Source organism: Mobula birostris, chromosome 21, assembly GCF_030028105.1.
Source record: "Mobula birostris isolate sMobBir1 chromosome 21, sMobBir1.hap1, whole genome shotgun sequence".
Lineage (NCBI taxonomy): Eukaryota > Metazoa > Chordata > Chondrichthyes > Myliobatiformes > Myliobatidae > Mobula > Mobula birostris.
Window position 1 is genome coordinate 16,203,643 of NC_092390.1, and position 22,521 is coordinate 16,226,163.

General features: G+C 42.1%; 1 protein-coding gene across 4 annotated transcripts in view; it reads left to right on the top strand.

Annotated features, from left to right (window-relative positions):
• The window catches only part of oga (O-GlcNAcase), a 50,729-nt gene that overhangs the window by 22,951 nt on the left and 5,257 nt on the right, over positions 1 to 22,521 (top strand). For 2 of the 4 annotated variants that reach the window (XM_072239041.1, XM_072239043.1), the window contains exons 10-16: positions 2,251 to 2,425; positions 4,291 to 4,344; positions 7,673 to 7,758; positions 8,705 to 8,809; positions 13,876 to 13,964; positions 15,068 to 15,260; positions 18,991 to 19,150. In XM_072239041.1, coding sequence (XP_072095142.1) covers positions 2,251 to 2,425; positions 4,291 to 4,344; positions 7,673 to 7,758; positions 8,705 to 8,809; positions 13,876 to 13,964; positions 15,068 to 15,260; positions 18,991 to 19,150 — 862 coding nt within the window. Of the gene's footprint in view, positions 1 to 2,250; positions 2,426 to 4,290; positions 4,345 to 7,672; positions 7,759 to 8,704; positions 8,810 to 9,017; positions 9,145 to 13,875; positions 13,965 to 15,067; positions 15,261 to 18,990; positions 19,151 to 22,521 lie in introns of those variants that run through there. The other 2 variants (XM_072239042.1, XM_072239045.1) reach the window with 2 other exon arrangements.

Consider the following 22,521-nt stretch of genomic DNA (forward strand, 5'->3'; position numbering starts at 1 on the left):
AGTCAAAATCTCCATATTTTGCTTCTATCACCAAGCCAACTTTGGATCTAGCTTACGAGGGCATCTTGGACCTGGTGTGCCTGAGTTTTCTGGGCTAGCTTATCATTCAGGACCTTGTAACAAGCCTTGCTAAAGTCCACATATACATCTACCAGCTGCCAGCATCAATTTTTGTAGTAACATCAAAAAAAAACCTGTCAAGTTTGCATCCATAAAACTATGCTGGCTCCCCTTAATCTGGCTTTGCCTTTCAAGTGATCATCAATCTCATCCTAGAAATCCTTACAACAATTTCCCTCCTAGCGATGCAAGCCTTTTTTGTCTGTAGTTTCCTGTCTTTCTTGTACCACCCTTGATAACTACCCTCAAATCTCTGGTATGGCACCTGTGGCTGTAGATGTTCCAAAAGTCTGTCAGAGCCCCAGAAATGTTCCTTACAGGTGATACATCTGTCAGGCCCCGGGGAGTTATTCATTTTGTAATCCACTATCCTTGCACATGATTTCAATACTTGTAGCAGGTGATCCTGTATCCTCTACTTGAAAATGATGGCCTATCCAGCCTCATTACTGGAACATTCCATCCAATAAATCCTCTCTACTTTCTCCACAGCAATCACTCCTTGCTTGTATTATGGCAATCAGGACTGCACACATCACAGGTCGTGGCCTAACAAGTACTTTATAAAGTGGTGCTGTGATCTTCATGCTCTTGTTCAGTGTCTTGGCTAAGCATGTTCAACATCCCATACATCAATGTTATTTTCTCAGCTTGTTCTACAGATCTCTGGTCTTGGACCCTAAGGCCCCTCTGTTCCTTGATGCTAAAGCACTACTGTGCATTGTTCGTGTCCTACCTTAAGACCTCCAGAAGTGCCTCGCCTTGAATTTAGGAATGCATTTTCTGCCAGTGCCGGAAGAGTAATTTGGTTTTGTAACTCAAAACTAATCTCAATATTATATTACATAATTTGAAAGGTATGATTGCACAGGAGGAAAGGCAGACTAAGATTTATAAAGTTATTGTCTTGAAGATGACTTTTAGCCAGAGCAGAAAGATATGATGGGCAGGAATTGTTTTCACTGAAGCCGTGGACTTTGAGAGGAAAATAAGATAAATTTAAGAGTGGCCTGGATGGAATAAATAGAAAGAACTTGTTTACTGAGGGGTAAATTATGGCAGGGGTGTTGGGGCTTAAAGTAATTAAAAGTCAAGGAAAAGCTTTTCATAAGACACAGGTGCAGAGTTATATCATTTAGTTCACTGAGTCTGCTCCATTCCATTGTTGATTCATTATCCCCCTGAATCTTGTTCTCCTGCCTTCCCTCTGCAACCTTTGACACTCTTACTAATCAAGAATCTATTAACCTTCACCTTAAATATACTGAGTGAGTTGGGGACCCCATTACAGTGATTGTTGAGAGGCAGGAGCCCTTCTCATATTTTAAGGGTATCTGAATGTCTTTGTATTTCAGTGAATAGGATCAAATCGTGTGACAGTCTGTTCAGCAGGCTTTTTTTCCTCGTAGTGTTTTGAGGTCCTCACTGTAGAGCTGAAGAAGGGTTGTTCACTACTCTGCAGTGATCTAATCAGTTACTACAAAAATATCAGATTTCTTCCTCTGGGGATATGAGAAGTTTGTTAATGCAAAGTCTTCCTCGCAACATTGATGGCCATGCCTTTGCTATATTATCACCTTGAACCATTAGCTGAAATAAAGTATTCATAAGCTTAGGTTTTTGGTTCTGATTTTTGGCATGCATTTTCATTCCAGGCATATGGATTGCCGCACTGTTCCTTGTTTACACATGTATTCTGACCTGTGGTTAGTTGAAATGCTACCAGAAATCTCTCAGGCAGGACCAGTCAATTTTTTGACCACAACTTAATAGTAATGAGCAGTTGCCAACTTGGCTCTTTGAGTTGAGTGCAGCTTCGATTTTGCTTTCCTTGGCTGCTTTGGCATTATTTTACTCAATTGAGGATCTCTTCCCGTAAACAATTTTGGGTGCAGCTTGGTGGATCATTAGATGGGGGCAAGCTGATTTACAGTTGTATGGTGCAGGCAGCAGCTCACAAGATCTTATTCCTGGCAATATTGTGGTTGTTAATATCTGAAAGTATCAAATTCTTTAAAAGAATGAAGGTTGATTTTTCCCGGTGAATATGCAGACGTAGAATTGATGTTACATTTTTCATCCACTAAAGCATGTATTCAGATATGAATAGTTCTGAATTTTCTATTGCAGATTGAGAAATGGCATATCAGAGCCACCAAGTTTGAAGAAATGTGCTGCAACGTAATGCAGATGTTTACACGTCTTGCCAACTGTGAAAACAGATCCATTCTTTATGATCTGTACCCCTATGTCTGGGATATAAAGGGTGTTGTGTCTATGGTGAAATCCTTTGTCCAGTGGTTAGGTAGGTAACATCACAGTCTCGTTTTCATCCCGTATGCTCATGGTTTGAGATCCTACAGTTGTGTCAGCCCTTGAAAACAAACAAAAGTTCAATAATATGGCAAATTTATCTGGAGGTGGCAGTTCTTGAACTGTTCTTGCTATTTAAATATGCTATTCGCTGCCTTTATCCAGTCAAGTTAAGTTTTTAATTATCCAACTTTGATCTTGACTTTCTCCTCATTCACCTGTACAGTACAAGGCTTTAGTGACTTGATGCCTTGTTTCTGAACTAGCATTTGAAACCAACACTAAGATTAATGTGTTCAATTTGAATGAATAATAACCACTTGTAAACAACTTTATTCTGGTGACTTCATTTTTCAGAGGCTGATGTAATTGTTACATGTAACAATTTAAATCTACTGGTAGACTTGTTTTTAAATGACAACTCATTGCATTTTATTTTTGTATTGTCTCTTTTCTGGGACTGACTGTGAACTACATTACGTCACTAGAACTAGCTAAGTGTATCCAAAATTGGGGAATGCCACCCAGGAGAATAAAAACACTCAAAGAACCGGCCATGACAGAGCTGAAATATGCCGAGATCACGCACTGCTGTTGGGAGCTGCTTGCTGTGTGTTTTGTAACATTACTGTTTTCAACAGAACAGTGGCAGGCCAACAGATGCAGCAATCCGACAGCTTGGAGCGCAACTCCAGGCGCAGCGCATGCGAGCTTTATAAAACGCGCAAGGCTATTCTGGTGTTTGCTGCTGCAGTCTGTACTTCAAAATTGCCACCAGTTCGAAAAATAAGAACAGGTTGGGGAGCTGCTTCAAAACGGGAGACTTGCAATCTCCTTTGTTTCTAAAGAAGAATAATTCCAGTCATGGGATGAAGCAACTGTAATGGCTACTTTCATTACAGACATATTGAGATGAGGGAAGTGCAGACTGCCTCAGGCACCAGCATAGTCTGGGTTACAGCATGTAACCAGATTTTATTCACAGGTTCTACGCAGATGGCAGGGAATATGGCGTGGATGCAGTCTTTAAAAACGATGCAGCAGGCAGCTCAACGGGCACCGTGATCACGGCTTGGATTCAGTTCATGGACTAGCTTTTCAAGCCCCCAGGGTTAGGAATCCTTTAGAAATGGGGTCCCCGGTTCAAGGGCAAAGCATTGGATGCAGATTCTGAAAAATTGGCTGCCATTGTATACTGGGGAAGTGGGTGAGAAAGATCCTGTCTTCTGTAAGTGCTTTAGTGAGTTTAATGTAGTTAGCAATGCAATAACAGAAAGAGCTGGATCAGGGGAGATAATTTTAAAACATTTTAGGATATGAAATGGCAGATTTTTCTGGTAAACAGTTCAGATGAATTTAACCATTCTGAAAAGAGATAGGGTGCAAAAGAATCCTTGTTGAGCTTAGGTTTGTAGCAGTTGGGTTAAACAATTACAATGTGCAATAGAGAAACACCTTTCGGTCCACATATCCATACTGCTCAAGGAGACTATCCGAGCTGACTCACAGCCCTCTATTCTATTCTGCCTTTTCTATTCATTCCATTCACCTGCCAAGATGCCCTTTAAGGTGTTATTGTAACTGCCTCAGCCTGTTCTTCTGGCATATAGCTTTGGGAAATTAGTGATAGGTGACACAAGCGTAAGTGTTTCTGTTGAAGCATTCAGCATTAGGCCATTGAATATGGGGAGCCCAAGTTGTGCAAGGCAGCCCATTGTTTAAGTGTAGAATTCAGAGATGGTCCTAGTGTTTAGTGATGTGGTTTGCAGTCTGTCATAACCTGAGTGTGATGCTGTGATGTGAAGGGTTACTAACGGCCTCTTCTATTGTCTTGTCTTCTTCCCTCACTGTGTACAGATGGAAGAATCCTCAGCACAAGTTACTACAGCTGTGGGATCGACAACGCCAGATGTACGAAGCGTGGCGCGATCATTCATTTAGCTTAGTGATAGGCAATGAGGGTTTAAACAAAATAATTTGAGGAAAGGTCTTGAAGTCACATTTGTGCAGCCAGTATTATAAGACATGCTTTAACATTTTTTATAGAACAGTCCAGATTATCTTTAAAATCAAAGCTAGTTGTGCTACTGTCCCCAAGTACCCGTTACAAGCTCTTTGAAATAATTTGTTTTGCGGTCTGTAATAACGCATGATCAATGATTTCTGAAGCTGCAGTTAATTTTTAGAAATGGGTTCAGTTTTTAAGCTGGCTCACTTTGCATATGGAAGTCGCAGCATAAAATTAATTGTAAAAACTTTCCATTCCCCCACCCTAAAAAAAAAATTGAAGGTTAAGTAAAGTGTTTCCCTACCATATGGTATGTTTCGGTTTACTAAATATTGCATTATCCTTCCGGAATAGCATGTAACATGGGTACTGCTCAGGACTGTATCTCACTAGTGGATTGAGAGGAAGGCTTCCTTATTCCTAGCCAGGTTTTGGACTCGTTTTGAATTGATCCAATAAAACGAGTAAGACCCAGAAACTGAAGCTTTCCCTCTTGTGCTGCAGTGCTGAACCTGTCAGATGACTGTAATGGTATGGAGTGCATACTGGTGATCACATTTGGAATGGTGAGATAGAGGAAAGCCAAAGTGAATTGAATTTTCCATATCGCTCACAGTTAAAAATGTTGCTGGGAAAATTGTCCTAATGAGGGCTTCAGTGTATCTGTCTCTTGCCTTGTTCCTGAAAATGATGTAGAGTTGGTTTCTTTGTGCAAGAATCAACGCAGGCTTCAATTTCTTCAGTTAGGAAAGCCGTAAGGGAAAATAAACATTCTATAGGTCTACATAGCACCTAGATATTGAACTGCTTTTAACTTTTACTGCTGACTTTATAGTTCAGATTTTCAGATGGCTCCTTGATCAGCCTATTCAATCGGAATCATTCAATCATCTGTTGAAAGAGTGCTCCTTGTAGCTCCCAAACTACCTGTCCTATCAGCAATGTCAGTAACAATAAGAACTGTTATTTGCCCAAGTAAGCTTGGAGCCTTTGTCAACTGTAAATTCTATAGCATTGAAGCATGGGTTTGGTTAAAGACATTCCATGAAGCTTATTTGTGGAGGGGTGAAGTCTTTGATGTCTGTTAGAAACCTGAGTTGCCTATAGTGTTTACAGTGGAGATGCAGCCTGCTGCCACTGATGAGAGTTGCCCAGTATTGAATGATATCAGAGGAAGAATATATAAAATTAGATGTAGCAATTAGACACTGCTGTTGGTAAACAAAGACCTCCTGTTTTCCTCTTAAAATGTCGTCTTCTCTAACTTTCTAAATTGTTTTTGGTGAATGTGTCTTTTCCTCACCTCTTACTAAATGTTAAATGCTCTTACTAAATGTTAAATGCTCAGTGTCTGCTTAGAATCTAGAATGGAGAGAGTATTTGCTAAGCCCACCAGAAGTTTCTAGGTTCTGCATTTTATCATGACCTCAGCTCAGACCACATTGTCCTGTGCCTGTTTATTGATGTGTACGGAACAAAGCCACTTTGTCTGACTTGGCTGGTATGTCTGACATATAGTTAACTGTCCAGATTCCAAAGTGCCTTTTATCTGGTTTCCTCTGTTGCTCTGTGATTGAAGCTTTGTATGTAGTCACCCAGCACTGCAGTGGTTTTCAGTCATTCTGCAAAGGTGCTTGACCAGAAGCTAAAGAAATAATCTACTTGGCTATAGGGGAAGCTGAGCTGCAACCAATTCACATCAGATAACACTGCAGTGTTGCTCTTGTTCTGCTCCTCTGTTCACTTCCACTTTTTCCAATCCCAGTGCATTACTGTGGTCAGACTTTAATTGTAGGACTGTAGAGGATGTTTACACAGCTAGATTGAACTACTTAGTTGCAAGTAGTTCTGGATCTTTAGGTTCTTAAGAGATCTGTCACATGTATATGCTATGCTAGATTCTGCAGGCTATACGGTTCTGTGTTTCCCTTCCTGTTTGCTTTTGGTGAGGAATTACAGTGGTCACAGTACAGTGACAGCACTTGTTCACCTTGGACTGTAAAGTGCTTTGGAGTGGCCCATGATTGTGAAAGGCCCTATGTGAATGTGAACCTTGATGATGCTTCTGATAAAGGTGAGCAGGGTTGACGTCCAGTCCTTCAACAGATTCTAACTGATCCAGACCACAAAATGGAAAAAACTGAGATCTTTAGTGTGTCCATCTTGGATACCTGATGTGTATTTAAGCCAAATTTAGCTTGGATAAACCTGGAACCAAGAGACCTGCCCTGGCTGACAACATTCTGGAGCTTGCTTTGAATGATCACCTCCTTGGAAAACTTTTGGTCAAACCTACTGAAGACGAAATCATGGAAGGAGCAAGTTGGACAGGTGGGAATGACAGACTTCATGTGCAGGACCTGACTTTTCCAGCCCTCGGAAGATCAAGGGTGAGCTTGTGAAGCCATCTCAATTTGTCTACAGAATGCAGCCCTACACTGACCATTATGACTATTTTTCCATGTGGAGGTTTTTATCGTTGGATTTTGTGCGAGAACTGAGAGCTGCCATAGGTCTTTATGGTTAAGCTTTCAATGATTCTGCTGATTAGTTGGTTCACAGTAATGCTTGGCCTATTGAAAGACACAATACTGCAGATGTTGGAATTCAGGAAAAACAATGTTGAAAATGTTCAAGATTCCTGGCAGCCTTTCTGGGAATGAAGCATTGCCTCTGTTTTTTCTCTCCATTGGAGTACTTCCAGCACTTTAACATATGAATTAAGGTTTACCTTATATTTGGTCTATAACCAGCATAGGTCAAGTTTTTTTCTGTTTAAACAAACAAATTCTAGTACCAAATGTCATCTGACAAGAGGAGCACCAAAATGTGACTTCATTTAAGGTATTGCTTAGGGCTGCAATGGGACTTGTGGAATACCAATATTTGAGTGTTATTCAAGCTACCCAAAGACAATGGAAAAACTTGGGATTATTCCATGCACGTTTTTAAATAAAGCATTTGTAAAGAGCCACAGTAGAAAATTCTCAAGTTGTGGGTGGCACTTGTTTGGTTAATAGATGGCTGTTTCATTTTACTATTTTACAAAATATGGGCAAAAAGAGTGAATCATTACAGCCCTAAATCTTGTAAGAGGTAGTCTAGGTCAGACAGGGCATTTCTTGCTGCGCACTTTTTCTTTCTGTTGAGAAGGTGGTGTATTGCTTTTGCGGAAAAGTAAGACCACAGGAAGCCCCCACGTAACATTCTCCGCTTGGATCTGATCAACAGGGTGTCGTAGTCAATCTTCAGCACAGTTCTTGAGTGGCGACCAAGAACCCTGGGCCTTTAGAGGTGGTCTAGCAGGAGAGTTTCAGGTATTCAACGAATTCCCAATGACTGATTTTGTTTTTTCTTCATTTTGAAAGAGAAACACTGTATAAAAAGCAAGGATTGGTCTGTTGATGGCTAGCTGGTTTTCTGAATAGAATTTGGTACATTTGGTACTGGCACTAATTTGCTTTCTTTTCAGTTAGAAGGAGATGTTGGAATCCCACTGCGCATGCGTGCACTGCAAATTTTAGTTCACGTGGTTGACAGAAACGTTCCTTTGCAGGTTGCGCAACAGTTACTCAGCACTGGCGCAGCGTGCTCAAATCTCGAAGTTCCATGAACAAAGGTGACCAAGTCATGATGAACATTCAGCCTCTTAAAATGTAGGTGGGGTGGAGGGTGGGGAATAAATGACCAGGCTTTGACTTCAATAGAAGTACAATTTAACTTGCCTTGCCATTGGTGCCCAATGGGCTGATAGGTGAGTTGATGGATAAAGGTGTTTCTGACTGTTGCTGAATCTTGGTTTTCCCTGAAGGTTCATGGAGCTTCACCGCGCTGTTTTTCTTTTCTCCCCTACAGGTGCTTTTACGCGCAGCCTGCGAAACCGCGCTTGCGAAGAAGCTCTGGATGCACGGCTTCGACAGCCAGTTAACCCTCTCCAGACCAAACCTCCCCAAAAAAAAAGTTCCTTGCTCCCACCCTTCAAAAGAGATTATTTGACTTTTTTAAAAAAGCTTGTAATCCACAAATTCCATCATAAGTGCAGTGATTTCCACATCTTCACTTATTTGCTGCGGTAGATACTAGTTGGTATTTAGCATGTAAGACATACAATTGATGTCATCTGCTTATTACACAGATGGGTGCCTTACAAGGTGTCTTCAGTAGCAAATGAGTTTGAGATTGGAAGGTATGTTATGTGGAGCAGATACTGATGTCCAAATTCTGATGCAGAACTGTACTGACTAAGCTGTTTATTCTTCGCAGCGTTTATTGCCCATTGATGGGGCAAATGATCTCTTCTACCAGCCTCCACCCCCCATGCCAACCTCAAAAGTCTATGCGATCAGGCCATACTTTCCAAAAGATGAGGTGAGTGTTGTTTCATAATAATGTAATTAAAATCAGTTTTAAAACTAGGGACATTAAGTAAGTTGTTGGTAAGACCACTTGAAGTATTGTGTACAGTTTTGGAAAGACATTGTCAATCAGGAGAGGATGCAGAAAAGATTTCAGAGGATGAAGAGTCTCGACCATTTCTCTCCATACATGCTACCTGACTTTCTGTATATCTGTATAGTTCTGGATATCCATCATCTGCAGAATCTCCTGTGATAAGAATTAAGAGGACACTACCTGGATCAGAGGGTTTGAATTATATGGAGAGCTTGATCATGCTGGATATTTATTCTCCGGATCATAGGGAGGTGAGACGTTGCCTCTTGGAAGTTTATAAAATCTTGTAAGGTGCGGATAAGGCTGGACGATCATAAACTCTTCCCAGGGTTTGAGAGCCCAAAACTACAGGGCACAAAAGCAAGATGAGAAGGGAGATTTAAGAGACCTGAGAAGGAACTACTTTATTCAGAGGGAAGTGGGCACCTGGAATGATCTGTCAGAGGAAGTGGTCAAAGTGGGTACAATATCAACAATTTAAGAGGCTTTTAGATAGGGACACAGTGGGGACAAGGCTTGGAGAGCTATGGGCTGAAAGCAAGGATGCTGTAGTTGGGCTGAAGGGCCTGTTTCCCTGCTGTCTTCCTTTAACTAATCCAAAAAGCATTATTTGTACAGAATGTAACATGGGGATGAGTTGGTGGATACTGAGTACAGTTGTGATAGGCCTGCCCTTTCCATCAGTGATTCACAGTTTGTAATTCAATGCAGGTAACTCCAATTTATTATGTCCATTACACTGCTGCAATTACAGAATGAATTGAGCATAATTACATTAAGCCAAACTGCTCGATGATTATGACTAACGTTAAAATCCTAGCTTTTGTTTTCATATAAAGTAAGATATAACTGAACGTTAATTGAGCTACTTTGCTCTGTGAAGCCAGCCATGCAGGAACTGCACAGTCGAGCCACGTTCCCCTGGCACGTGACTATAGCGATTTGTCGCAGCATGGTAATTAGCATGTTATTGCTGTCTGTACACAGAATCTTAATCTATTTTTGCATCAGTTATTCAGTTGCTCTTGAAGCAATTTTTCGACCATTCATTGTGGCACGTCATCGGCTCTTCCACATTTCCCATCATTATTTTAATCCCTCTGCTTATGCATTAATGGGAAGAAAGTATCTTCATAAATGCCTGCACCCTTCGGCAATTTTGACCAATAACAGTATTCACAATTTATAATCTCTTCATACGCTAGAAACTACGCATTATCAAAAGTCCTCTTGCCTATCTCTCTTCAGCAGACGTTGTTGTGTTTGGAGTCCTCAAAGCCTACCTGCACTAAATCAGGTCAGATTGGCCTGTTCTTAGCATTCCTACACTGCAAGGAGGATTGTAACCTGGGTTCTGTTAAATCTTCAAAACAGAATGCAATGCAAGTTAATGGGGTGGGACTGGAACTGGGGTAATTGGATTTCTCCAAAAGCCTGGCAACATGTTAGCATAACAGTTGGTGTAATGTTATTACAGACCAGTGACCCAGGTTTAATTCGGCCACTGTTTGTAAGGACTTTGTATGTTCTCCTCGTGACTGTATGAGTTCCCTCCAGGTGCTCCCACGTTCCACAGACACATGGTGAGTAGGTTAATTGGTCACAAAGGTATTGTCGGGCCAGAAGGGCCTGTTACTGTCTGTATCTCTAAATAAAGTAGACTATATGGATTAATGGTTTTGCAGTGACTTTGCCGGAATCAAATCTGGCATGATCTTGGCCCAGAAGCCAGGGCCGTTATTGGGCAATTTTCTGTGATCAACGTTCTAACTTGGTCAAGGCAACAAATTCATTGCTGTTTGAGTTGGGGGTCTTTTATGTTCAGAATATCCAGCAACCTAATTAAACATTGCACCTACCCTTGTATTCTGCAATATCAGAAACAAGTGCATCATTCTCTATGTTCTTGACTCCCATTTTGGGAAGAAGCAAAGTTGAACATCTTGTTTCAATGGGACTTTGGACTCCGTACTATTGAAACCCACTGCTTCCATATCTCCAGTGTTTAGTTAATCTGCCTAAAATAGTGATTGCAGGTAAAAGAATCTGGGGAAACCTGGAATTCTGTGACCAATTTGTCCTCTGACAATGAGTTTACTTGGTAAGTTTGATATTAGATTGGCTAGTCAGTCACCTCTTGAACTTAATGTAACTTTTGAACCAAGCTGCTGGTCACTATTGTAGTGACCCTGATATCTACAAAGGTGTACACATCTAAACTCCATTGCAGTATCCAGGTAATAAATATTAGAATACTTGGAGGACAAGAAATCAAGTTCATTTTCATTCAACCATACACGTGTATACCACCAAACAAAGCAATATTCCTTCAGTGCATATAACTCCAACACATTACACAAAGTCAGATTTCCACAAGTGATCAAATAATAAGGTGGATATACAAAGCAAGTAAAAAAGTAAACAGTATAACGTTACTGGTGCTTCATATGTGATAAGATGTGGGTATATTTAGAGCCAGGTAGGTTCTTGATTGGTAAGGAGGTTAAGGATTATGGGGAGAAGATGGGAGAATGGGATGGAAAAAATAACCAAGAAGAAATGGCCGAGTGGAATGGATGTGCTGAATAACCTGACTGTGCTCCTATATCATAAGAGCTTAATGGTCTTGTGGATATTCGGGACTATTCCGAATCTGGAGTGGGAAAATAATAGCTGGAGAACTCCACAGCTTGAGCAGTGTCTGTGGTGGGAAAATGACAACATTTCTTGTCTGTCCTGATGAAGGGTTTCAACCTAAAACAACAATTCCTTTCCCTCTATTTGCCAATCCAATGGACCGGAGATCCTGTAGCTCCTTTGAGAGATTTCTGGACAGATCTGAGTGTCATCGTTTCATTATTGCCATCTGAAACCTTCTGTGTTACCTTATAATCAGGTTTGCTAATGGATCTGGTTATTGAATTGAGAGCAAAGAGCTATTTGGAGGTTTTGAATTTAGTTAAAATTCTGCCTTCTATTATTTCAAGCTCCGTTACATCCAATCATGCTTTGAACAAAACCTTGCCTCTTGTATTTGGAATTGCATGGGTGTAGCCCTAGACTTCATCAAAGCTATTGTTTATCACCAGCCTTCTCAGTCTTGTGAAGACACTGGGTCTGAGTGTGTATCAACTACACTCAAGTATGAGTTTCTTTTTATTGTAAAGATCTTGATTTGTAACTTCGAGGAAGAATGATTTATTTCGTCAAAACTAAATGTTTGTTCTGTATCTACTCAGTCCAGGTTCTTGTGCTACAAGATGATGGTTAAGACTATACTACCCTTGCCCACTTCTCAGCAATCTCATCAGTTTGTTGTAAAGTTCTGATTCAGTCCTTTGGTCTGGCTCATTCATTGTTGAGTCCTTTGGTACCTTGTCATATCTTGGCTGATTTCTCACAATGACTGATTTGGATGTTCAACAGCTTGACCATGTGCTCGACCGCCGCGATTCTCTCCAAGTTGGATTGAGAAGTCCCACTACCATTGGCTGTGGGAACTGAAAAGACCCTGAGGACCTTGTTGCTCTGTAATTGTCATTTCCTGGGAAGTGTGTAGTTGGAGAGTGGCAGACGTCCCAGGTGGGAACTGCTACCTGTGTGTCACTGAAATAACTGCGTCGTAAAAGTGTGCGTGGAACGGCAGCAGAGCCTTGCTCATTGCTCCCAGGTGGCACTGAAGATCTCTGCTTACGCCTGCAAATGGTCGCTGCTCCTCTTGGAGCTTTATTTCATTACAAATTCGCCTCCCATAACTTGGCAGTTTGTGAACTTCATGTCTCATTTTAATGATGTCTCCTGGATCCTCCTAATGGGGCCACCATTCCTCAGTTGATTTCCAATTCACCAGTTGCTACTTAAGATGCCATAAAATGTTAATGAGCTTGTGCTGCCTTTAGAAGTTAAATAATTTTCCCCAAACTGAAGGCTGCCCTTTCTCCATTGTTCTTGTGCTATCATAAACTATTAGTAATTTTCTGATCTGTAGGTCAGTTACGTCTGCACATCTTTAGTGAAGCAAAAATCTTGGTGCTTTACTGGAGTGCTATAAAATTTGACACAGCCACAGATGACAAAACTTTGACAGGTATGTTTTATGAAGTGCTTAAAGGATAGAGATAAGATATTGGTGTGTGTGTGGGTGGGGGGGTGTCACTTCAGTGTTGCTGGCAGCTGAAAATAGAACTGCCTGTTCTAGAGCAGTTTGGTCTAAAGGAGTTCCAGGTTGAGGGCTGTAGCAAGATGGGATTTGAAGCTGGCAGTGGCGTTCCACAGTAATTTAGGAAAGGGAAATTTAAATACACTGGGAGCCAGTGCACGTTGCTACGCATGGGTGATAAAGTACGATTTAAGATCCCAGTTGCCTCATTGGGAGACTGGAAAGCTAGCCCCAATTCCACAATCTATTTGGGCTGCATTTGGAGTATTCTGTGCAGTTCTGGTCACTGCATTACAGAAAGGATGTGGAAGCTTTGGTGAGGATGCAAAAGATGTTCATTAGGCTTAGAGAATTAAAGGAAAGGTTGGTTAAACTGTTTTCTCTGGAGCATTGGAGTCTGAGGGGTAAAATTTGTAATTCTTCCCAGAACGGAAATGTCAAGTACTGGATGAGAAAGCTTTGAAGGGAAAATGAGATGTGCAGGGCATGTTTTTGGACATAGATTGGTAGGTCCTGGAATGGGTTGCCAAGGGTGGTGGTGGTAGTGGTACTTGAGTGACATTTGGACAGGCACATGAACACAAGGAGCGGAGAGAACTGGATCATGTGCAGACAGTTTTGGCAATGTGGTTGGCACAGGCATCGTGGGCCGTGGGGCCGGTGCTGTTCCGTACTCTGTACTGGATTGTTTCCATGATGACTCTGGGTGTTGATTTGCTGATTGCTTTTCAGTACATAGGAAAGGATGAAGTGTATGCATCCCGCAGTATTGTATCAGCCCACATTGAGGCACTATATTAACTGGATTTTCTTTTATCCACAGGCCTCTGTGTATAAAATCTGTAAGGAGATGTATGATGATGAAATGGACGGTGACACAATGTGTGATCAGCCAGATATCATCGGTGACAGGTGAGTATGTGTGGAGAGAGTTCAGTTGTCCCGAAATTTCATCCACTTCGTAGTCTTCTAAAGAATTATTCAGGTGCCCAAAGCGAGATTGTCTTTGCCTATTTCATCAAATAGTTGAAGCAATCTGCCCTTTCCATCAATGCTGCGACACTGGAGGCAGAACTCGAGCCCTTCAAACGGTAGAATTTTTTTTACCCTGATGAGTCACCTGACACAGATCTTTTTAAAATTGAAGTTTATTTTCCTCTCATCTGAAACTAATGGCTTTTAATGGGGAATGGAGTAGTTGTACATTTGCCTGATGCTGCCGCAGTGGCCTGCTAGCTAGATGCCACTAGTTAACTGTTCAGTGGCACTACCTTGGTTATCAGAATTCTGAATGATGAGTAATATGTATAAGTGGCTAAGGACCATCTATCTGATACAGCAGAACCACGTTGAGGCCACTGCTTGGGGCAAATAATACTGAGTCTGAGCTTGTCTTCATGTGTCTTCGGCCAAACTGCAAAGTTCAAAGTAAATTTACTATGGAAAGTACATATGTCACGTATACAACCTTGAGATTCCTTCACAGTAAACACAAACAAAAGAATAATAAATCTTGAGCATGAGATGAAGAGTCCTTGAAAGTGAGTCCATAGATTGTGGGAGCAGTTCAGTGATGGTGTGAGCCAAGTTTGAGAGGCCTCTGATTTGAGAACCTGACGGTGGATGGATGTAGATTGTTTGGGGTTCCTGTTTCTTGCTGCCAAGCATTCTTGTTCCTTTTATTGCTGTTGCCAACAGTAGAGACCTCCAAAAAACATTACCAACAGGAGCAGGAATATGTTATTCACCCCTTCCTATTCAACAACACCATGGTCTATTCAAACACATTTTCCAGCCAATTTGACCAGATCTGGATCTGTCAGTCAGTGGGAGATATCACCCTCTTTTCAAGCTATTCAGTGTTTAAACATCTTGGGCAAATTACCAGAGCAACATTGTCCATTCTTCTGTAAACAACTCCCAGTAAAAGATGGTGTCTAATTGATGTTTAGTTATTATGGATGGTGGATGTGAGTATATCTCCGCTCTATTGTGCTGTTCTTGCTGTGTTACAGTTTGGTGGGCGGACTTCTCACACTGAGCCCAGATTATTGCTTCGTGTTGGAAGATGAGGGCAGTATATGTGGCTATGCCCTTGGCACGGTGGATGTGAAACCATATGCTAGAAAGTGTAAAGTTTCCTGGATACCTGCTATGCGGGAGAAATATGTTAAACCAGAAACTAATAAAGAACTCTCAGAACAACAGGTAATTTCTCATTAAGTTGACTTGCTGTAAATTTATTGTTTTAAGAGAAGAAACTGCAACAATTAAAGACATTGGGTTCTTGTAAAGGCATGGCTGCAGCAGGTAACTCACAGCCCATCATGTCTGCACCAACCATGCATTAACCTTCCGTTTACACTAATTCTATTTTGTTCCCACATTTCCACATTCCCAAACCCAACTCCCAAGATTTTGCCACTCACTAAAAGACAATGTGCCACAAGAAATTCCGTACCCTTTGAAAGCTCTCCTCATGAATTGCCATGGTTCCCTGCCTAGTTGTAGGGGCTGAATACAGTTTGGCCAAATCAATGTTGCATTAAGCTTCTGTCACCTTTGAAGATTTGTGCATTTATACTGTAGACCTCTGCGACCTTGAACCCCCTTTAGAAATGAACGCTATATTTCACTACTTTATTTTTTCTATACCTTGCATATATTTTAATTTAGTTTTTATTATGTATCTCAATGTACAGGTGCTCCAAAACATTTCACGGCATATGCCAGAGATATTAAACCTGATGCAAATTCTTAATTTTCCAACCAAAGTACATGATTTTGCGCTATTAAATTTAATCACTTACATTGCCAACCCACCAACCTGTCCAGACCTTATTTGCCTGTCCTGCAGTTTTCCTTTCTGGTATTGTAGCCAATGAGCCTAATTCAGGGTCATATACCCTTCTCCAAGCTGGAAAAACAACCATTCACTGTGCTTTGCTAAATTATCAGGAAGATTTCCCCTGTGCCACCAACTGGCCTCTTTTAAATTATGGGCTTTTGTTTGGCTAGTAAGATTGCTTGTCATCAGTTGCTTTCTGAAGGTCTTTATCTGCATGAAGCTTGTTCTCATCAGCACAATGCTGGAGGGAACTAGAAGTCTGGTGGCACCTGTGGAAGGGAATGATCATTGTTTCAGGTCAAGACCCTTCATCTGTTTATTCCTGTCCAGAGATGCTGCTGACTTGTTGAGTTCCTCCAGTATTATGTGCATGTTGTTCAGGATTTCCAGCACCTGCAGAATCTGTTTTTGTCTAAATCGACATCTGGTGCTTTATCATATTTTGAAATTTTGCCTCTAGACTTTATAAAGTTCAGTCACTATTTTGCAGTGGTGTTGAGTAAACAGCCATGTTCATTGATCTTTGTGGCAGAAAGCTTGGCCAAACACTGGTCTTTAGTTATCATCTTTGTGAACTTCCCTTTCAGTGCTACAAGCCTGCGCAGCCTAATTGCACCATGTGACCAATTAACCTACTAACCTGTAGTATTTGCAATATGGAAGCAAACTAGGCCACCCGGAGGAAACCCATGTGGTGACAGGGAGATGGCAGTGGAATTAAACCTGGGAGAGTGGCGCTATAATAGTGTTACATTAATTGCTACACTCATGTGCCACCCAAAATTTTTGTTGCCGTAACTTGGGGTACTTCTATTCTTTGATGCTTAAGAGGGTGGCGTTTGATCAATCTTCATGCCTTTCGGTGTCTTTCAGCACTCAAAAGACATCCACATTTCACACTTGGTATTAGCCAATCCATTGAGGTCTGAAGGGGGCAGTGAGTACAGTCAGTTAGGGAAGAGGCTGCAGAGTGTGACCTCCAAGGTAGTAATTTCTGCATTATTCCCAGTACCACGTGCTAGTCGGGGCAGGAACAGGGTGGTAGCACAGATGAATGAATGGGTAAGGAACTGGTAAAAGGGGCTGGGTTTCTGATTTCTGGATCATAGGGATCTCTTGTACATATAGGATGGGTTACACCTGAATTTGATTAGGACCATTCGTTATACTTGCAGGTGATGGGAGTTGTATACTCGCCCCTGAACAGTAGCTGGGATGCAGGATATAAATGTCAATGGGGAAGTAGAAAAAAGGCATGAATAATCACGCGGAAATTTCAATGTGCAGGTAGTTTAGGAAAATCAGGTTGGTGCTGAACCTAGAGAGTAAATTTGTAGAATGCCTGAGATGACTTTTTAGAGCAGCTTGTGGTTAAGCCCACTTGGGGAATCAGCTAATCTGCAGTGGGTGTTGTGTAATAAACCAGATTCAATTAGGGAGCTAAAGGAAAGGAGATAGTGATCATAATATAATAGGTTCCACCTTGTAGTATGAGAAGATAAATCAGATATATCTGTATTACAGTGAAGTAAATGGTTTCTTAAGGTTGTCATAGCTGGGCTGAGTAGTGGGGATGAGCTCCTTTACCCATAAAATGCTCCCAGTGGCTTGTATCTCAAATGGCCCCTGACAGCCAGGTTCGGTTTCTGACCTTCACGTGTGGCTTAGCTACTGAGCCTAGCAGAACTGACAGGAGAAGGGGCAAATGCGGGTTAATGAGGCATTAAAACCAGTTGCTTTGGGTAGATGGAGCTCATCAGCTGTAGATGGCAGCTTTATTAGAAGGAAGACTTGATCATTAAACCACAGTTGCCTTGCGGCTATACCCACTCATGGGGAAGACCAGAAGTATACCCTGGGGAAAAATCCGGATCTGGATTCCCTCAGGCAGTTGTACATTGAGTTCAATGCTGACTGGCAACACTTTGCGTTGCTGCTGTGCCAAACTGTATCGGTCCCTACCATTCCTTTGGGTTCATCAGCTGCTTGGTGAGGGGGAGCCTGCTGCATGGGCTATAGCTTGCTCTCCGTATTGTACTGCCCTAGCTCACATATCATGTAGACGGCTAGGACACAACGTCCATCGCTGACCCTGATCAATAGAGGGCCGATGTAAAGGAATGAGAGAGGAGCGGTTCGAGGTTGATTGGAAGGGGACACCAGTAGGGATGATGGTGGAATGATAATGGCTGGAGTTTCTGGGAGCAGTCCCCACATGCAAGAGAAATACATCTCAAAGAAAAGTATTCTAAAGGCAGCATGAAAGGAAAAGGAAGAGCATATAATATAACAAAAATTGGTGGAATGTTAAGAGGATTGGGAAGCTTTTTTAAAAAAAAAAGGCAACTAAAAACGTGAGAGAAAAGAGGAAATATGAGGGTAAGGTAGCCAAGAATATCAGAAGATACCAGATGTTTATTCAGATAGATCACAATTAAGAGGTGATAAGATATTGGTCAGACTACACTTGGAATATTGAGCAGTTTTGGCTCCTGATCTAAGAATGTACTGGTATTGGAGAGGGTTCAGAGGAGATTCAGGAGAATGATTCCAGGAATGAAAGGGTTAACACAGGAAACATTTGGCTCTGGGCCTGTACTGTTTGGAGTTCAGAAAAATGAGGAGTGGGTGGGTGTTCTCAGTGAAACCTATCGAAAGGCCTACATAATGTGGATGTGGAGAGGATGTTTCCTATAGTGAGTGAGTCCAGGACCAGGCTCAGAATAGAGGCACGTCCATTTAGAAGAGATGGGAAAGGATTTCTTTCACCAGAGGGTGATGAATCTGACTTCATTGGCCAAGCTATTGAATATATATAAAGGGAAGGTTGATAGGTTCTTGGTTAGTTATGGCGTCAAAGGATGTGGAGAGAAAAAAGGCAGGAGAAAGGAGTTGAGAAGGATAATAAATCAGCTATGATGTAATGGTGGAACAGACTTGATAGGCTGAGTGGCCTAATTTTGCACCCTTGTTTTATGGACTGTGCTGACTTTCACTTAAGTTTTATAGAATCTTTGCCATTACTCATTCTCTATGTCCTGCTAAACAGTTACATTGAGTGAGCCTTTAACTTGTCTTTGCTTCCCTCAGAAAATGATGCTGAGCTTCCATGAAGAGCAGCAAGGATTGCCAGAAAACTTCCTCGCCACCTTTCCCTCGCTAATTAAAGTGGATGTCCACTCAAAGGTGACAGACCCAAGTGTGGCTAAAAGTATGATGGGCTGTTTGCTTTCTTCCTTAAAAGCCAATGGTAAGGGCCAGTGTCTCCTTTACTGCAACTTCTCTGTAGGTGGTTCAGTAATCTCCTGGGTATTCATTGTTTCCTGGGGCAGGCTGTTTGCTAAGTTGGTATAATTTAAAAATTTCAAATAGAATTAAAGTAGTAAGTTACTGTGTAATTCATTACTTCACACTATTTCAATGTTATTGTGTAATACTGTCGTCTGACTTTAAATACCAGTTTTCTTAAGGAAGCTAGGAACCCCAAAAAGGTAGGAAGAGAGCGGTGAGCTGGGTGCAACACACATCAAAGTTGCTGGTGAACGCAGCAGGCCAGGCAGCATCTCTAGGAAGAGGTATAGTCGACGTTTCGGGCCGAGACCCCTCGTCAGGACTAACTGAAGGAAGAGCTAGTAAGAGATTTGAAAGGGGAAGGGGGAGATCCAAAATGACAGGAGAAGACAGGAGGGTGAGGGATGGAGCCAAGAGCTGGGCAGGTGATTGGCAAAAGGGACATGAGAGGATCATAGGACAGGAGGCCTAGGGAGAAGGAAAAAGAGGAGGGGGGGGAACCCAGAGGATGGGCAAGGGGTATAGTGAGAGGGAGAAAAAGGAAAGAGAGAAAGAATGTGTGTGTATATAAAATAATGGATGGGGTACGAGGAGGAGGTGGGGCAATAGCGGAAGTTAGAGAAGTCAATGTTCATGCCGTCAGGTAGGAGGCTACCCAGACGGAATATAAGGTGGTATTCCTCCAGCCTGAGTGTGGCTTCATCTTTACAGTAGAGGAGGCTGTGGATAGACATAACAGAATGGGAAAGGGATGTGGAATTAAAATGTGTGGCCACTGGGAAATCCTGCTTTCTCTGGTGGACAGAGCGTAGGTGTTCAGCAAAACGATCTCCCAGTCTGCATCGGGTCTCGCCAATATATAGAAGGCCACATCGGGAGCACCAGACGCAGTATATCACCCCAGCCGACTCACAGGTGAAGTGTCGCCTCACCTGGAAGGACTGTCTGGGGCCCTGAATGGTGGTGAGGGAGGAAGTGTAAGGGCATGTGTAGCACTTGTTCCGCTTACAAGGATAAGTGCCAGGAGGGAGATCAGTGGGGAGGGATGGTGGGGACGAATGGACAAGGGAGTCGCATAGGGAGCGATCCCTGCGGAATGCAGAGAGAGGGTGGAGGGAAAGATGTGCTTAGTGGTGGGATCCCGTTGGAGGTGGAACTGGGTGGCTTGTTTAGTGCTGGGGCCTATTTGTTGTATGTTGAAAATAGAAACATGTGCAATATTTCTGTGTGGATTTCCCCTGGTTGCTCCAGTTTCCTCCGATCATCAAAAGATGTACCATTTGGTAGGTTAGTTGGTCATTGTAAATTGTCCCAGGATTGGGCTCGGATTAAGTTGGGGGATTACTGGGCAGCATGGCTCCAAGGGCCGATTCTGCACTGCATGTCAATGAATAGTTTATCATTATCTGTTGCTAGAGCTATCAGACCAAAATTCATTCAAAGTTTCAGAGTACATTTATTATCAAAGTTTCTATGCAGAATATAATCCTGTACAAAGCCGCAAAGCCATTTAAACCCATCAAAACATCAAACACCTAATTTGCGAGAAAAGAACAAATCATGGAAATCGCAAATAACACAGAATATTGAACATCAAATCACGGTCCACAAATGACAGCTACCAAGTCAGTTCAGCTTAGTGACCGCAGGCCTCAGCTGTAGAGCCACTTCTGCACTGAATAGCCTTGATCAAATTGCGCAAGAAACAAACACATGGAACATGAACTGCAGATTCCTCCAAAAATGAGTTCACAACTGCGGAGCATGTTCAGTGCTGAGGACATTAAATATCAAACTGCAGAATCCCATAGCCATGAGCTGCGCCAAGGCAATCGAATGGGCCACCTTCCTCTGGCAGTGGCGAATGGGAGATTGCACCAAACCTCCGCTCATCTTCAGCTCTTGTTCTCGTTACAATCTTGCTCAACACTTCAATTGGTGAGGGGTAATAGAGCCACCCATTTCATCTTCCACCATTGGGAAACGATGGCTGCACTCTCCACTCTCAATCCAATCAAGATGTAAATTATTGGATGTGACCAGTCGCAGTTCAGGAGAAGCATATTTAAAAGCAGAAGTAATGTTTTGAGCTGTTGGTCGCGTCGGTCACTGGCGCCATCTTGTATCTTCACATGCATTTCTGACAAAGTGGTTGAAATTATGGACTTCAGTTATGTTGGCTCCTGTTATCTATGTAACCTTTAATACTTTGAATCCTGTAGAGAGTTTAGCTGAGATGCTTAAACATGCACTTTGTTTTGTGTTTAGGAACTCGGGCAGTGCCTGCAGCTTCCTGGTTCATAATCTAGTAGCTTATCTTGTTTGTGGTAAACAACGATTTTTTTTAGTTAATGTTAATTTAAATCATTACCCAATCTTTAGTTGCATGGCTTTTATTCAAACATTAAATATCAGGACCGCAGTCATTGGTTTACACTGTTTTAAATGCAAGGTCAATTCCTTTGGAAGTAACAACATTGGGTTAAACTGATAACTAATACCACTGGCAGAGAAAAATTGATTCTCTCCTGCAACAAATGGTAATGACCAGTGCGTGGCTGACAGCTGACATTTCAGGGTGACAGTCTGTCAGTAAGAGTGTTCATTCTCCGCAATTCAAACCCCCCCGGCATTCTCTCTTCTCCCCTCCCCCTTTGGGCAGAAGATGCATAAGCCTGTGAATACATACCACCAGGCTTGAGGTCGAGTTCTGTGCTGCTGTTATCAGATTCTTGAACGGACATCTTGTACTTTAAGACTGACCCTTGGCCTCTCAATCTTCCTCGTTATGATCTTGCACTTTATCAGTTAGCTGCACTACACCTTTTTGGTAGCTTTTACACTATTCTCCATTGTTGTTTTACCTTTAATCTAGTTGAATGCATGTATATTCTGATCTGTATGAACAGTATGCAAGACAAGTATTTCACTATCAGTACATGTGACAATAATAAGCCCACACAAAAGCTAGGAATCCATAAATCAATGGGCAATGGGTCTTGTGTGTCCCTAAGACAGTGTGGGGGTGGGGGGGGGGGAACTCTGGTCCTGTCACAGTCGATACAAGGATGAACCTGCATGCACTTACATAAAATTTATTTAGCACACTTTACATAGTGAAACGTCAAGACACTTCACGAGACATTACACGGTTAAATCTAAGGTGTTGACACAACTAACCTGAGTGCCAGTAGAGTAGTGGTTAACACAACACCTAGGTTCTATTCCTGTTGCTGCTAGTAAGGAGTTTGTGCATTCTCCCCGTGACCGTGTGGATTCCCTCTGGGTGCTCTGGTTTCCTCCCAGTCCAAAGACATACTGGTTGGTAGG